The following is a 16,955-nucleotide window of genomic DNA, read 5'->3' as shown; positions in this document are numbered from 1 at the left end:
GATCGAATTTCAACTCATCAGAATTCAACGAGACATCAATTGCAGACCTATGTGGCTGAAACTTCTCTGGCAGACTTCTGAGAAATTTTTTAACCAACTTCTTATCTTTATAGCGTTTTCCCAACACTATAGCCTCTTGAGAGATGTTACTCAGCTTGCTGCTGAATTCCTCAATAGTCTCACTATCTCCCATAGTCAAGTTCTCGAAGTCAGATGCTAAGATGTCAAGTCTGGTTCTCTTCACATTGCTGGTTCCTTCGAAGGTGACCTGAAGAATATCCCATGCCTCTTTTGCAGATTCACATCCCTGAACTCTGGTGAACTGATTCACAGGCAGCGATTTGAAGATTAAGGACAGAGCTGTTGCGTTGTGTTTTGCTGCAAGCTTCTCCTCTGCAGTCCAATCCTTCTTGGGTTTCGAAACAGCATCTCCAGCCTCGTTTGTTTTCACAGGGGCTGTCCATCCATCTTCAACAGCTATCCAGGCATCAAGATCAGCACTCTGAATGTCCTGTCTCAGCTGCACCTTCCAGAACCCGTAATGTTCTGGATCCAACTTAAACGGCTTAGTTATAGCAACGTAGTGCTGTGATTTCTCCATACCCTCTGTTGCAGGATCTCACCTGTTGAAAAGATAGCAGATCTTTTATCAGGCGTCCGCTCTGATACCAATTGAAAACGTATGGAGAGACACACAGACAGTTACGCTTGGAACGCGCCAAGCAAACGCTTTTTCCTTCGATCTTTATTAACAAAATTTATCTTTTCCTAGGATACAATTTTGTCTCGGCTCTTACTCAATCTATTCCTCCCAATAGAATTGAACCCGACTAAAGAACGAGCACTAAACCTTTCTCTCCTACACCCGTGTAGTCCCAAGAGAAAACAAACACTCACCTTCTCAGCTTTTTGTTTTTCTAGCTTCGAAGTTTTACAATCACGTACAAAGAGTCTAAAGTGTTCAAAGTGGCTCGTGGCCAAACCCTAGACTATTTATACTCACTACTCGAAACCCTAACCCTAGGATCTTCGAGGATCTCACAGAAACGGAATATACTTGCTTGTCAAGCTTATCCTTTCCTTATTTGATGTAAAGAATATTCACCATATCTTCACACGCAATTCGTCTCTATCTTTGCTGCCAAGCAAGAAATCTTCCTTAGCACGTCACTCCATCCACTTAAGCTTTGCCACGTCATCTCACGACTCCATGTCAGCAACTTCAAGTGTCTGATGTGATCCCAGGCGTCTGATGTGGTCTCAGGCGTCTGAACAGAACAGATGCAGCTTCCTGATCTCCACAGCAAGCTGTTCTGGAACTGCATCTTCAGTAGTATAGTAGTAGTATCCTCAAAACATAATTCTCCAATGAGAATTATTCATTTTTGCTTAATTTATTGATATAATATTTGGATTTAGAACTTAGAAAATTAGGTGAATGGAGTACATGATTAGATGGATCTAAGCTTAAATAATTATTAAGAATACTAGTGGTTTTTGGTTGTAAACGCAATAAGTCAAACTACTACTAAAAGTTACATCTCACGAACTGTAAGAATAAATGGTTATGGGGCTGATCTACTTATTTGGAATCATAGCCTAGTCCAGTGTAACCCATTACTTAAAACTTGAAAGCTACCCAATTTGTAAACAGAGTTTTTACTTAAAAAAAAGTCATATAAATTCTGCAGGTGCCAGGTGGTAGTGGTGATCGGTAACTTTGCGAGTGGAGCTGATATTAGTAGAGACATATCTAAAGTCGCAAAAGAAGTTCATATTGCATCTAGAGCAAGCGGACCTGACACATTCGAAAAGCGTCCCGTACCTAATAACAATCTTTGGATGCACTCTGAGGTAAAAATTTGATAATTTGTTTTTTGTCAAGTTTTTTGTCAATTAGAAAAGTTCATAAAAATAGTTTATAAATGGTTGCATCTATTAATCATTTTGTTATTGTTGATATGTTGCAGATAGATACAGCACACGAGGATGGTACCATTGTTTTCAAAAATGGGAGGGTGGTAAAAGCCGATACTATTGTCCACTGTACCGGGTAATTAACTTTCCGTGCTAAATTATCCGCTTTAATATAAAAAGATGAGAAAACATAGCAAATATCATCAATCAATTGTAAGATTTACCATCTTTTTCTTTTTTGGTTATGTGTGAAGGTACAAGTATTACTTCCCATTTCTTGAAACCAATAATTACATGAGGGTTGATGACAACCGCGTTGAACCTCTCTACAAGCACGTTTTTGCACCCGCGCTTGCTCCTGGGCTATCCTTCATTGGTTTACCAGCAATGGTTAGTTAGCTTCAACTGATTCAAACTATTCTTGATGCATTAGAAGACTCATCAGTTTGATCTTGGTTTGATCTTCAAATTCTTATAACCAGGGACTACAATTCTATATGTTTGAAGTCCAAAGCAAATGGGTTTCCGCAGTTTTGTCTGGACGTGTTACACTTCCTTCCGTAGATGAAATGATGGAAGATCTTAAGTTATCATATGAAACACAAGAAGCGTTAGGTATTCCCAAAAGATATACTCATAAGTTGGGTAAATCACAGGTACGTTGTTACTTTTACAAATAAGATATTTAAGGATATATAAATACATTTAACATTTTTTTTTAAAAAGAGCATAGTATTAATAGTGATTTTGTTGAATGTAGTGTGAGTACCTGAATTGGATAGCAGACCAATGTGGATTCCCTCATGTTGAACATTGGAGAGACCAAGAAGTAACTCGCGGTTACAAGAGACTTGGAGATCAACCAGAGACATTCCGTGATGAATGGGATGATGATGATCTTATGGAAGAAGCATATGAAGATTTCGCTAGACAAAATCTTATCACTTTCCACCCTTCACGTTTTCTTGAATCTGGACGATGATGCATGATAATGGCGTCGACTTGTTTGCATTGAAGTGGCAGTAATGAATTGTAAAAAATAAACAATATATATAAGAGTGTGTGAAGGTCTATGCTACTACATGTGTTGTTCTTCAGTCTCTGAAACAAGACCCTATGTTTAATTATGTAATTAGTTTTCGAGAAGTTTTTATGAGTCCCTTGGTTCCGTTGTGCAAATTTTTGTTGTTTTTGTTCTGTTTACATATAAAAGAGTATTTTCAAATGTATGTATCAATTTGTAACCTTCCAAAATGTATATGAGTGCTTGTTAATTATATAAATTGTTAAATATTTTTCTTTCTTTTTTTTTCTCGTAGAAGAATTTGCCTGTACCTTAGATGATTCTGCATAATTTGGACAATTGACACCGGAAAACAAAGAGCAAAATCACGTACGTAACTTGAAGATTTTGTTGTCTTTATATGTCAAATATATTTATATGTGATATATTTGAACATAATATTTTATTGAATCATGATGCAATTTGAGCCGTTCGATTTAGTGCCTTGTAGCATCGGCAGATATCAAAATGGAGTTTGCTAGCTTCAGTAGAATATACGACCTATTCCCTATTTTTCATAATTGGCGGCTTCGTCTCAAATCATCCATCACTCTTGAGTCTTTACTCAGACAACATGTCACATTCATTGTTTTCTTTTATCATCTTATACTCACATGAAACAAACAATATGGTGAACGTTCAATACAAAACATTAGTTAACGTTCTAAATTGTCTTTTTAATTATTTGAAATAATTTCATATTCAATAAGGTTAACAATTAGTTATCTCAACCGTCGATCTCAGGTTCTCTATCTCCCAATATTAACATTCATATTCAAGGTTATATAACATTATCAACTACTTCTTCACAAAGCCAATGAAATCAGATTAATAACATCACCATTACCAAAATAAAACTTCCCATTGGATATCCTAGTTAATTATGGCACCAACAGTAAATTCTCCTACCACATCCTGCCACGTGGCGGTAATCGGTGCCGGAGCAGCCGGACTTGTGGCGGCTCGAGAGCTCCACCACAAGGGCCACTCCGTCGTTGTTTTCGAGCGTGGGAACCAAATCGGTGGCGTATGGGCTTACACGCCAAACGTCGAATCCGACCCGCTAAGCATAGATCCGACCCGACCCGTAATCCACTCGAGTCTCTATAATTCTCTCCGAACCATAATCCCACGCGAATGCATGGGTTTCACCGATTTCCCGTTTTCGACCCGACCCGAAAACGGGTCAAGAGATCCGAGAAGGCATCCGGGTCATAGAGAGGTTCTTGCTTACTTGAAAGACTTTGCCAGAGAGTTCAAGATTGAAGAGATGATTCGGTTCGAGACGGATGTTGTGAGGGCTGAGCCGGCGGCTGAGAATCAAAAGAAGTGGAGAGTTGAGTTTAGAAACTCCGGTGATATCTCCGATGAGATTTATGACGCCGTCGTAGTTTGTAACGGTCACTATACAGAGCCTCGTCATGCTCTAATCCCTGGTAATTAATATAATCCCTCGTCATACTTTTTTCATTGGTCTTGTTTTTTTTTTTTGTCCTAATAAAAATCAAGAATCATTATTTTTGTAATAATTTGTTTTTTTAGGCATAGAGTCATGGCCAGGAAAGCAAATTCACAGCCACAATTATCGAGTTCCAGATCAATTTAGAGATCAAGTAAATACAAAAAAACAAATAAGATCTCATGGTCATTACATGAATCTTTATTTATGTTCTTGATTGAGTTTCTGTAATGAAGTTTGAAATTTACTAGGTGGTGGTGGTAATCGGAAGCTCAGTGAGTGGAGTCGATATAAGTAGAGATATAGCAAACGTTACAAAAGAAGTCCATCTATCTTCAAGATCGACTAAACCGGAAACATACGAACAAGTTCCCGGATACGACAATTTATGGCTTCACTCTACTGTAAGAATCAAATCATATTTATTTGATCAGATCAAATCATATAAAGAAGATTAATTCTAGTTAGCTACAATGCATTTCAGGTTGAAACTGTCTGTAGAGATGGTTCGGTGGTATTTCGTAATGGGAAGACGGTTTACGCTGATACTATTATGCATTGCACCGGGTAATTGTTCAGTCATGCATAGAACTTACTTACCAATGAAACAAAATAGCATAGCGAGTGTTAAACATTTTTAATGTGACAATTTATATGATTAGGTACAAATATTACTTCCCATTTCTCGATACGAAAGGCGAAGTGACCGTTGAAGATAACTGTGTTGGACCATTATATAAGCATATCTTCTCACCAGCTCTTTCTCCGGAACTATCATTCATCGGATTACCATGGCAGGTTGATGATTCATACAAGTGTGATTAGAATATGAAGTTGAAACCTCTTTATGTCAATGGACTTGTTGGTTAATGTTTTGGATGTTTATAGGTAACTCCTTTTCCAATGTTTGAACTCCAAAGCAAGTGGGTAGCTGCGGTTTTGGCTGGTCAGATTTCACTCCCCTCACAAGATGAGATGATGGAAGATACTAAGATGTTTTACGCGAAGCTCGAAGCCTCAGGTCTTCCCAAGAGATACACACATCTTATGGCAGAACTAGATTCTCAGGTTCGTATACTATCTCTTCTTCCCCTAACATGTGTGAAAAACATTAGCTTAAAAATAAAGAATACATTAATTCGAATGTTTATTTTGGTTACAGTTTGTATACGACAACTGGCTTGCTGACCAATGTGACTATCCTCGGATTGAAAAATGGAGAGAGCAAATGTTTTACATTGTGTTCAAGAGAATACAAGCCCAATCCATTACGTATAAAGACGATTGGGCTGATGATCACCTCATTGCAGAAGCATATGAAGATTTCGTTAGATTCACATCTAATTAATATTTTGTGAAGCCGTCTTTGAGAATAAAAGAAAGAAACAAAGTAGTTTGCATTTTACACTCATTGGTTATGGCTTAAAAGAGGTTGTAACTTGTAAGTTAAAGGCTATAAATTATTTGTGATGATTCTAATAGTCAAATAAAGACCTAAGCATTAACATGGTTTATACTTTATACAATAGTTTCTATAAATATTTTGTGATAAATTCTATTAAATGACGTTTGAAGATTGAAATTTTGATATTGACCCAAACAAATTCTATTAAATTTTGAAATGACGTTAGAGCACCATGGCCGAAGTTATTACCAAACCGGTTTACTAACGAATCTATTTGAAGTGGTTTAGTTATTTGGTTATAAAATCCATAAAACGCAGCGTTTGAACGATTCTCAGGAATTTGTGGTTCATGAGTTTTTTTTTTTGGGCCACACATATTTATCAAAGGGGCCGTTAGTGTATATTCTCATCATCGCTAAAGAGTTTGGTAAAAACCCAAATGGCACCTTCCTTAACACCAATCAGATCACACCACGTGGCAGTCATCGGCGCCGGAGCCGCCGGATTAGTCGCGGCGCGAGAGCTCCGGCGAGAAGGTCACTCGGTGGTCGTTTTCGAGAGACAAAAACAAGTCGGAGGAACCTGGATCTACACCGATCATACCGAACCCGATCCGTTAAGCGTTGACCCGACCCGATCCGTTGTTCATTCGAGCGTCTATGGCTCTCTCCGAACTAATCTCCCCCGAGAGTGTATGGGATACAGAGACTTCCCGTTCGTGGTTCGTTCCGGTGTATCGAAATCTCGAGATCAGAGGAGGTTTCCGAGTCATGGTGAAGTTTTGGCGTATTTGCAAGATTTCGCCAAGGAGTTTGCGATTGAGGAGATGGTTAGGTTTGAGACGGCGGTTCTGAAGGTTGCTCCGGCGGTGGAAGAAGGAACCGGAAAATGGAGGATTGAATCTACGGAGAAGGAGAAGAAAGAGCTTCGTGATGAGATTTACGATGCTGTTGTTGTTTGTAATGGACATTACATTGAACCTCGTCTTGCTGAAATTCCTGGTAATCTAATCTCCATTGATTCATCGAATTGGAACAGTGAGAAGTGTGATTGTGATTTTGTATTTTGGAAACTTTTAGGGATAAGTTCTTGGCCAGGGAAGGAGATGCATAGTCATAATTATCGTATTCCAGAACCATTCAAAGATCAGGTACTCATTTCTAAAGATGATACTGTTAGGTACTTTGGTGTGATGTGATCTTATTGGTTTATAGGTTGTTGTGCTTATAGGGAACTCTGCAAGTGCTGATGATATAAGTAGGGATATTGCTAGAGTTGCCAAAGAAGTTCATGTGGCTTGTAGGTCAAATGCAGCTGATACCTTTATCAAGCGGTCTGGTTACAGTAATCTATGGATGCATTCAATGGTGGGTTAGTTTCTAAGTATTACTTGCAGTGATTTGATGATCAGGATGAGAAATAAGTTTATGTTTTCTTGAATCTCATGCAGATTGAGTGTGTCCATCAGGATGGTTCATTGCTTTTTCAGAACGGGAAAACTATTTCGGTTGATGTTATTATGCATTGCACTGGGTATTCATTCTCTCTTCAGTTTTCTTTTGTTGTTGTTGAAAGTGTGGTTGTTTAACAAAACTCTTTACTTTCTATAGGTATAAGTATCACTTCCCGTTTCTTGAAACCAATGGAAATGTTACGGTAGATGATAACCGTGTCGGGCCATTGTACAAAGACGTCTTCCCTCCAGAATTCGCACCGTGGCTCTCCTTCGTTGGGATACCATGGAAGGTATACAGCTCTAACTTGCTTTGAAGCAATTTCATATTATCCCTTAACTTTTCAATTTGTTGAATAATCAAATCTGTAACAAATTCAATTTCAGGTTGTACCTTTTCCTATGTTTGAGCTGCAAAGCAAGTGGATTGCAGGTGTTTTGTCAGGTCGAATCCCACTGCCCTCTAAGGAAGATATGATGATAGAAATCAAAACCTTATACTCCACACTCGAAGCCGCAGGGATTGCAAAGCGATATACTCACCAGATGGGGATTACTCAAGTATGAATTTTCTTTAACTTATGTTTCCTACTCAGAAACCAAATCTAAAACAGAAACATATAAACAACATTTTTGTTTTGTCGCAGTTTGAGTACAATAATTGGTTGGCTTCACAATGTGGATGCCCGGAAACAGAGGAATGGCGGAAAGAGATGTATTTCAAGACTGGTGCGAGGAAGAGAGCCCATCCAGAGACGTATAGAGACGAATGGGAAGATCATAACTTAGTTTCTCAAGCTTATCAAGATTTCTCTCTGTACCCATAAACAAAAAAAAGTCTGAGAAAGTAAAGTTAATGTTAGTGCCAATACTGTCATTTATTGGAAACGACTTCGTTCTTATCACAATGTACAAGCGCATACAAGATTTTGATTACGATTTTTAGAGAGAAGAAAAAATGGGCACACCAGGCAGTGTAGTTCCTGAATCGACAATGTATGTATTCCCGGTGACATATCGAGAAGAATCGTGAATGAGATAGCGCACGAGAGATGTAAGCCCCGGATCAACAGTCTGTTGCATCTTTAACGGTACAGTCCGTTCGGTAACTTTCTTGAGCCACTCTTTCTGCATAAGAGCTTGTGTGATCTCTGACCTGAAAAGCCCTGGCGCGATCGAATTCACTCTGATCTTATAAACACCTAACTCAATAGCCATCATCCTTGTCATGGTGTCAACACCGCCTTTCGAACAAGCATAGGCAAGTCCACCGGGCAACAAACCGCGGTGAAGCCCAGAGATCGACGAGATGTTAATCACCGAGCCACCGCGTTTAGCATCACGCATCAAAACACACACGTATTTGGATACTAGCCAAGACCCGGTTAAGTTTGTTCTAAAGACTTTGTCCCATTCTTCTTCTGACCAATCCAAACTAGACTTGACATTGCCTCTGATTCCAGCATTGTTAATCAACACATCGATGTTTCCAAAGATTTCCCAAGCCTCTTGAACCGCTCTCTTAATGGTGGCTCCGTCCGATGATACGTCTAACTCAAGTGCTGCGGCATGGACCCCGGTTGTACCGAAGCTGTTGAATTCAGAACAGAGAGAGTTGAGTCTATCAACGCGACGGGCTGCTGCGATAATCTTACAACCAGCTTTGCCTAGATCAAGACAGATCTCTCTTCCTATACCAGAGGAAGCTCCTGTCACAAGAACCACTTTATCTTTGAGCTCACACCATGGCTCCAATTGTCTCAACACCTGCTTGATCAAGACAATTCAAATCACTGAGAGATCTCAATATTAAGAAAGTGAAAGGACAAAATGGAAAATGAGAGAAAAGGAATCTCACAGTTTGATGATTGCTCATAATGCTTGATGTTTTACTGTATGTGTCGGCGGAGAAGGAGAAGTATCAATAACACAAATTAGAAAATAACAGCCAAAACAACAAATCAACGTGGCAATATAAACTGGTTCATGTAATACACCAAACTAATTAGAGTTTCTGATTGTGATTCATAGATTCTCAGGTAACTGATCAAAGAACACTTAAAAACTTTTGTTTAGGTATAATTAGACTGGTTCATGTAATACACCAAACTGGTTCATGTAATACACCAAACTAATTAGAGTTTCTACATTTTAAGTGTTTAACACAGTTTTATTGAAATCAGAAATCTCGGTTTAGTAATAATATCTTTTCCAACCATTCCGTTATTGGTTTTAAAGTTTTATTCCATCATTTAATGCTTTAAAAACAATCAACCTAAATGATGCATTCTTTATAAAACAGTTTTATTTTTTGGATATAATTTCACATTCATACAAAAAGAAAATCAATTTTAGGACAAATTTTCATTTTTAAAAAATGATTAAATTAAATTTTGGGACGAAGTTTAACATAATTTGAAAGTAATTAATTAAATTAAATTTTATTGTTTTGGATAATTGTATCTTTCCATAATTCAGTATATTATATATTTTCTAATGACATCTTATTATATAAACCTTAGTTTTCAAAGTCAGCCATTAACAAGATTGTGACATGTGTCAATTATAAACGATAAGATGTTGACACGTGTCGATTCTAATTTTGTTAATATTTAGATAAAATAGAAAAATTATTAAACCTATCAAAAAAGGAAATATATAAAATAAATATAATAAAGAATTTATGTGTCAATTATAAACGATAAGATGTTGACACGTGTCGATTCTAATTTTGTTAATATTTAGACAAAATAGAAAAATTATTAACCCTATCAAAAAAGAAATATATAAAATAAATATAATAAAGAATTATATATTAAAAATTATTAATAAAATTAAACAAATAACCTTATTTCAGTTATGTCAATTTGGTTTATTAATAAGATAGGGATTTAAAATTTATAATTAACAAGACTATATGTCGGTTTTTTTTTACAGAAGAGGATTAAGGTTTAAAATTTAATTTTACAATTAAAACAGGTTATTTGTTGGTTTGGGTATATAAATGATAAATGAAAATTATGGTTTATCTTTGTAAATTAAAATTATGGTTTAAGTTTAACAATTAAACGAGATTATATGTCGAAACTTGGTTTTTAAATTTACTAACTCACGTGATCATGATAAGTGTCAAGTAAAACATAAGATGTCGCAATATGTTATATCTAATTTTGTTAATATTAAGATAAAATAGATTATTTAAACAATATTAAAAAATAAAATATATAAAATAATTATAAAGAATTAAAGAGAATTTTTGAGAAATACCCCTTTTCAAAAGTACCCCCTTTATCTATCCATTTTCAAAAATATCCCTGTTTAAATATGAAAAATTAGAAACTTTTATATGATTCATAAGGTACTTCTATATAATAAATTTGATACAAATATTTTATAATGTTTTAAAAGGTTTTAAATAGTTTCTACAAGTTTTATAAGGTTTTTAAAAGGGTTTATAAGGTTTTTAAAAGGTATTTATAAGTTATTTACGCTATTTATGAAAAATATATAAAAGTTTATACATATAAAGGTAAGTTGTGTGTATATTTATAAGTTTACATACATATTTGGATAAATTTCAACATTTTTAGTGGTTTTAGTGGTTGTTTTGATAAAGTTTGAAATAGGGGTATTTTTAAAAAGTATTACTGGAAAAATGGTTTTTTTGATTAATTAAAAGGTAAAAAGATTGATATTTATCAAAAAAAAAAATATGTGTAAGCTTATATATATAGACACAAATTATCTTTATATGTGTGTAAATTTATATCTATATATTTCACAAATACCGTATAAATACCTTTTAAACATTATTTAAAAATCATATAAAAACTTTGTAAACCTTATAAAAACCTTTAAAAAGTCTTATAAATGGCGTTTAGAACCTTTTAAAAGTCTCTCAGTAGTAATGATGATCTAGATGTACCTTATAAACTATAAACTATATAAAAGTTTACAATCTTTCATATTTTAAATGGGGTATTTTTAAAAATGAATTGAAAATTGGTGTATTTTTTAAAAGGGGTACACCAAAAGGGGTATTTTCTCAAAAATTCTCTTTCAACTATTAACCTAATTTTTGGTTTTGTCAGTTGTAGGTTTTACAATTATAAGGGTTATATGTTGGTTTGAGTTTATAAATGCGCACTATAATTTAGATTTTATAATTAAACGAAATTATTTATTGGTTTAGGTTTATAAAAGAGGAGTGAGATTTAGGTTTTAACAATTAATTACAAAGTTATTTATCAGTTTGGGTTCATAAAGGAGAATTAGGATTTACATTTTACAAATAAAATAGATTTTGAGTTTAACTAAATAAACAAGCGAGGTCGATTTGGAGATTTAGGCATTTCGTTTAAGGCAGCACGACGTCGCTTGTCCTTGTGATTCTCATTTTTTGACTTAACAGAGATTGATTAACGATCCTAAACGACTGTTAACTCCTCTATTAGAGAATTTGATTTGACAACATGTTCAATCTGGCTTAGTCAACAGAAGATTGTGATTTAAAAATAACGTAAACAAGAAGTCTATGATTTTAATGGCCACAGTGGAAGTCGAGGATTAAAATGGCCAAAATTTGTAATGTATTATGCCATTGAGCAATTTCATTGTCTAAAACATACGGGTGAATAAAATATATTCAAAAATAATATTTTTAGCTTAAATTAAAGAAAACAAAAGTTCAATATAATTTGTAATATATTAATTATAAAATATTTGTTTAAAAATATGTAGTTTTTTATAATTCGTATTTGAAAGATTTTTAAATATTTTTTTCAACGATGCTATAATTTATTTTAGAATCTTTATGTTTATTTGCGTTGTTTATAGGAACTTATTTACAAGTGACTATATTTGTATTTAACATCATATTTTAGATTGATGTTAATTTGAAAGAACTTTACCATCATATTAAATAATAATTAATTAATTTTCATAGTAGAATGATTTTTTGAAAAATTGAAAGTTAAAAAATAACAATTTTTACAAAATGGTATAATCATGTTTTAGAGGATAATTGCTAAATTAAGATTTTTTAAAATATTTTAGCAATAATATGAATAATGGTGAATAGCTCCCAAATAGCTCCCAAATGTTTTGGTAATTGACAGTTTGACATTACTAAATTTTTATAATTAACATATAATAACGAATTTTAAGATATATATATATATATATACACACGTTTATTTGATACTTCAAACCACATAAAATCTCTTTCCAAATGAAAATAATTACTCTTATTTTTTCAAAAAAAAAAGATTTTGAAATTATTTTTTATAAGTTATAATAAATTTTAATTTTATTTTAATTTAAATTTAATTTTAAATAAATATAACCCGTCCATCGGACGGATACTAAACTAGTATAATATAATTAACATAGGATTTTCTTATAAAGTTATCAGTTTATCATACAGTAGAAGTAGACAAGAGAGACACTTGTGCTTGGAATTGTGGATTTACTTGCGCAATGTTCTACGTTAAGGTCCTTTTCTCGCGGGGGTTTATCATCTTCTCTGGCTATATACTATGACTCTGACAGAGAGGACCACAAAATAAAACTTAAGAAACAGTAGACTCGTATCTGGACTTACAACTTATACATAATACAGTATATTATATATACACAATAACACACAGGTGAACCGTGAGCTACTCAAACCCCTAGACAAGACTTGCGGAGCAAGTATAACATATGATAAGGCTAATACAGTTATAAGCCCACTAGTAATAATCCATAGATTTGAGATAGTTCTTTTGTTATTAAGGCTTAGATTAGAAAGATTGATTACTATGATTCTCTTCATAAGCTTTCCGATCGCTTCATAGGAACAGTGATTTTTTTTTTTTCTCAGGTCTTCTTTGGTCAGCGGTCAGCGCCACAACTGTATAAATGTCAGCAAATCACAATTTTATTAACCAAAAATTTATTAAATTTTCCAAATAATGAGTGATTTTTCAACCATGCAAATTGCATAAATATCTTTGGACTCACTCTATCGAACATTATCTTACTTCTTGTGGACTAAAAAGAACGTCTTTGGATTATTCTCTGTGCTTCTTGTGAGCTAAAAGAAAACATCTATCTACATTCTCTTTGGTTTTTGTTCAAAAAACTAGTAGATTTCAAATTTTCAGATCTCAAGTTTACTGAAAATGGGGAGTTGTGTCTCCCTCTCAGTACCTTTGGATAATTTGGTGAATAAAGTGTCTCAATGTCTAGACGAGAAAGTTGGTTACACTCACAATCTCGAGAAGAACCTCACGGCTTTGGAGACAACCATAGCAGAGCTCAAGGCTAAGCGGGATGATTTGTCAACAAAGCTCAAAAGAGAAGAGGATAGCGGTCTACAAAGGCTTGCCGAATTCCAGGTATGGCTTGATAGAGTTGAGACTATTCAAAAGGAAGTTAATGATATCTTTAGTGCTAGAAATGTTGAACTCCAAAGGCTGTGTCTTTGTGGGTTTTGCTCTAAGAGGTTACTGTCAAGCTACCATTACGGGAAAAGTGTTTTCTTGACGTTGGGGAAAGTTGAGAAACTGAAAAATAAAGATTTTAAAGAGATCACTGCGCAAGCTCTTACACCTGATGAGGTGGAGGAGCTACCTCTTCAACCGACAATTGTTGGTCAAGAGAAAATGCTCAAGAAAGCATGGAAACATCTCATGGAAGATGGAGTTGGTCTTATAGGTATGTACGGTATGGGCGGTGTAGGGAAGACAACTCTTCTCACACAGATCAACAATAAGTTAAGTGAGAATAGACATGGTTTTGACTACGTTATTTGGGTTGTGGTGTCAAAAGAGTTGCAGATAGGGAAGATTCAAGATGATATCGCCCAAAAAGTTGGTCTTGGTGAAGAGGAGTGGAAAGTAAAAGATAAAGGTCAAAAGGCTGTTCATTTATTCAATTTCTTAAAGAAAAAGAAATTTGTGTTGTTTTTAGATGACATATGGGAGAAGGTGGAATTAGCTGAGATCGGAGTTCCGGATCCAAGATCACTAAAAGGATGCAAAGTGGCATTTACCACTCGTTCTCAAGACGTATGTGGACGCATGGGGGTTGAAAACCCAATGGAAGTCCGATGCTTGGAGGAAGCGGATGCATTTGATTTGTTCCAAAAGAAGGTTGGAGAAACAACACTTGGAAGCCATCCCGGAATCCCTGAAATTGCAAGTAAAGTTGTTAAAAAATGTTGTGGCCTACCATTGGCTCTCAACATCATAGGCGAGACCATGTCATGCAAGAAGACGGTAGAAGAATGGCGTAACGCTATAAATGTTTTGAATTCATACGCTGCAGAGTTTGAAGGCATGGTCGATAAGGTCCTTCCACTTTTGAAATTTAGCTATGATAGCCTTAAAGGGGAGCATGTCAAATCGTGTTTGCTATACTGTGCGTTATATCCAGAAGATGCTCAAATTGTGAAAGAAGAATTGATAGAGTACTGGATATGCGAGGATATCATAGATGGAAGTGAAGGTATAGAAAAGGCTGAAGACAAGGGTCATGAGATTATTGGTAGTCTTGTCCGCGCATCATTGTTGATGGAGGGGGATGATAAACTTGGACGAGGTGTTGTATGTATGCATGATGTTGTTCGTGAAATGGCCTTATGGATCGCTTCTGAATTGGGAACACAAAAAGAGGCCTTCGTTGTGCGTGCAGGTGTTGGGTTACTTGAAATTCCAAAGGTTAAGAATTGGAACGTTGTGAGAAAGATGTCGTTAAGGGATAATAAGATTGTTAATCTCGATGGCAGCCCTGAATGTATGGAACTCACAACTTTGCTCCTGGGAAGGGGAGAATATGGAAGAATCTCGAGTGAATTGGAAAAGATCTCAAGTGAATTCTTCAGTTACATGCCAAAGCTAGTTGTTTTGGATCTATCAGGTAATGAAAATCTCTCTGAATTGCCGGAAGGAATATCAAATCTAGTTTCCTTGCAATATCTCAACTTGAAAGCAACCGGTATACGCTGTTTGCCAAAGAAGGTACTACAAGAGTTGAAAAAACTAATTCACTTGGATTTGGAGTATACATCAAAGCTTAAAAGTATTGTTGGGATATCAGATCTGTATAGTTTGAAAGTTTTGAAATTACGTGGATCTGATTTACCATGGGATCTCGACACAGTGAAGGAGTTGGAAACTTTGAAACATTTAGAAATTTTAACCATAAATTTCAATGTTACTCCAAGTCTGGAACGTTTTTTGAGCTCTCCTAGGCTGATGAGTCGTACACGATTTCTAAAGATCTCTGATCATTTTGTATCATCACCAAATAGAAATCTTGAATCAACTGGAATATCACTTTCAGGATCTATGGACAAGCTTCGGGTATTCAGTATTGAGAAGTGCCGTATCCCTGAGATAAAGATCGGAAGGAGATACAGCTTCTTGAGCCTTGTCGGAGTGTATATAAGAGGTTGTGATAGCTTGAAGGAATTGACGTTTCTGATGTTCGCTCCAAATCTTAGAGTTCTTGGTATTTTTGATGCAAAAGACATGGAAGATATAATAAACAGAGAGAATGCTTGTGAATGTGAAGAATCGGTGAATATTCCTTTCCAAAAGCTGAATTTTCTTCGTTTAGGTTATCTACCGAAGCTGAAGAATATATATTGGAGTCCTCTACCCTTTCCATGCCTAGAGAAAATCGAAGTAAGGAATTGTCCAAATCTGAAAAAGCTTCCACTTGATTCCAAAAGTGGCAAGCAAGGTGAAAATGGATGCATCATACATTACGAATCTCCACGATGGATTAAAGATGTGCAATGGGAAGACGAAGCTACCAAAATACGATTCTTATCTTCATGCAAACAGGTATAACATTTATTTATCTTCTCTTATTTGATTTTCAAGGATTCTAACTGCTTCCATATGTATGCCTCTCGATTCTTTTTGACTGTGTTAGTTTTTATTATAGGAGGATTGATTCTAGGAGAAGGAGACCCATGCTTATTTACTAAGGGAGGTTCATAATGTCGTCGATCGTTCGGGTTAATTTGTTCCAAATCAAAACTTTCTATCTTTTTATTATAATACTCTGTATTGGCATTGTGTGACTATGATTTCTAATAATATTGCAAAAAAATTGTTGAAACTAATGATGATTTGAATCCTTATAACATTGTGACAATCATATATTCACAAAAATCAACTATCCTATTTTTGTAAAGTATTGTGATAAATCCAAGAAAGAAACATTGGCTTAACTAAAGTAGGAGTTTGATAACACAACTGGTAAAGAAGATGCAAAGTGTGAGTCTGATTCTAGTCAGATTGGGTACAATTTCTATTGTGAACATAATATAAAGATTTGTGTGTTTGAATGTGGTTTGTAGCTACTCTGTTCCTAACCATGATATCATGGTCTTCTCTCTATCCGAAGAGTTTTAGTGCCAAAGTTTACCTCATAAGGTTGTACATGTCTCAGTCTTAGACTCTTAGCCACCCAAACTATGAAAGCTTCTGTTTATTATGAAGACTGTCCACAACCAACAACATTTATACGTTTGCATTTTTTTGGCGTTTAAATTTTGTTCCCTTGAATTTTAATCACTTCAATAATATTTTATTTTTGAAAGTGGTTTTGATATAATATAACTCTTCTTCTTATCACATCAATTAAATTAAAAAGTGGATTT

At 35.1% G+C, this 16,955-nt stretch overlaps 5 protein-coding genes across 8 annotated transcripts in view; 4 read left to right on the top strand and 1 right to left on the bottom strand.

Annotated features, from left to right (window-relative positions):
- Positions 1-3,216, top strand: part of LOC17896087 (flavin-containing monooxygenase FMO GS-OX4) — an 11,280-nt gene extending 8,064 nt beyond the window's left edge. Inside the window, exons 3-7 of one of the 2 annotated variants that reach the window (XM_006302652.2) lie at positions 1,699-1,854; positions 1,971-2,053; positions 2,172-2,307; positions 2,400-2,573; positions 2,678-3,216. In XM_006302652.2, coding sequence (XP_006302714.2) covers positions 1,699-1,854; positions 1,971-2,053; positions 2,172-2,307; positions 2,400-2,573; positions 2,678-2,899 — 771 coding nt within the window. In that variant the 3' untranslated portion in view covers positions 2,900-3,216. Of the gene's footprint in view, positions 1-1,691; positions 1,855-1,970; positions 2,054-2,171; positions 2,308-2,399; positions 2,574-2,677 lie in introns of those variants that run through there. The other variant, XM_023787109.1, reaches the window with a different exon arrangement.
- Positions 3,217-3,742: 526 nt separating this feature from the next.
- On the top strand, positions 3,743-5,956 carry LOC17894362 (flavin-containing monooxygenase FMO GS-OX-like 7). 2 transcript variants are annotated; one of them, XM_006300415.2, is made up of 7 exons: positions 3,743-4,416; positions 4,523-4,593; positions 4,691-4,843; positions 4,924-5,006; positions 5,102-5,237; positions 5,328-5,507; positions 5,602-5,956. In XM_006300415.2, the coding sequence occupies exons 1-7, from the start codon at positions 3,864-3,866 to the stop codon at positions 5,785-5,787; spliced, it is 1,362 nt and encodes a 453-aa protein (XP_006300477.1). In that variant the 5' UTR covers positions 3,743-3,863; the 3' UTR covers positions 5,788-5,956. The 2 variants fall into 2 exon arrangements, with proteins under 2 accessions (XP_006300477.1, XP_023643446.1); XM_023787678.1 differs by lacking the exons at positions 4,924-5,006; positions 5,102-5,237; positions 5,328-5,507; positions 5,602-5,956 and having other exon boundaries at positions 4,676-4,753.
- A 288-nt stretch (positions 5,957-6,244) lies between these two features.
- On the top strand, positions 6,245-8,143 carry LOC17895884 (flavin-containing monooxygenase FMO GS-OX-like 4). 2 transcript variants are annotated; one of them, XM_006301721.2, is made up of 7 exons: positions 6,245-6,845; positions 6,924-6,994; positions 7,059-7,211; positions 7,295-7,377; positions 7,455-7,590; positions 7,685-7,858; positions 7,945-8,143. In XM_006301721.2, exons 1-7 carry the CDS (start codon positions 6,284-6,286, stop codon positions 8,122-8,124), a joined length of 1,359 nt encoding a protein of 452 aa, XP_006301783.1. In that variant the 5' UTR covers positions 6,245-6,283; the 3' UTR covers positions 8,125-8,143. The 2 variants fall into 2 exon arrangements, with proteins under 2 accessions (XP_006301783.1, XP_023642972.1); XM_023787204.1 differs by having other exon boundaries at positions 6,245-6,994.
- Positions 8,144-8,152: 9 nt separating this feature from the next.
- On the bottom strand, positions 8,153-9,259 carry LOC17895038 (3-oxoacyl-[acyl-carrier-protein] reductase FabG). Its single transcript, XM_006301572.2, has 2 exons — positions 9,156-9,259; positions 8,153-9,064 (listed from the first exon to the last, which is right to left on the bottom strand). Exons 1-2 carry the CDS (start codon positions 9,171-9,173, stop codon positions 8,240-8,242), a joined length of 843 nt encoding a protein of 280 aa, XP_006301634.2. The 5' UTR covers positions 9,174-9,259; the 3' UTR covers positions 8,153-8,239.
- Positions 9,260-13,336: 4,077 nt separating this feature from the next.
- LOC17896635 (probable disease resistance protein At1g63360) lies at positions 13,337-16,415 on the top strand. Its single transcript, XM_006300653.2, has 2 exons — positions 13,337-16,131; positions 16,235-16,415. The coding sequence occupies exons 1-2, from the start codon at positions 13,462-13,464 to the stop codon at positions 16,241-16,243; spliced, it is 2,679 nt and encodes an 892-aa protein (XP_006300715.1). The 5' UTR covers positions 13,337-13,461; the 3' UTR covers positions 16,244-16,415.
- Positions 16,416-16,955: the final 540 nt, after the last annotated feature.

This window comes from Capsella rubella, unplaced genomic scaffold (assembly GCF_000375325.1).
Source record: "Capsella rubella cultivar Monte Gargano unplaced genomic scaffold, Caprub1_0 scaffold_2, whole genome shotgun sequence".
NCBI classification, from domain to species: domain Eukaryota; kingdom Viridiplantae; phylum Streptophyta; class Magnoliopsida; order Brassicales; family Brassicaceae; genus Capsella; species Capsella rubella.
The sequence above is the reverse complement of the archived record's forward strand: the minus strand, read 5'-3'. Positions and strand labels throughout refer to the sequence as shown.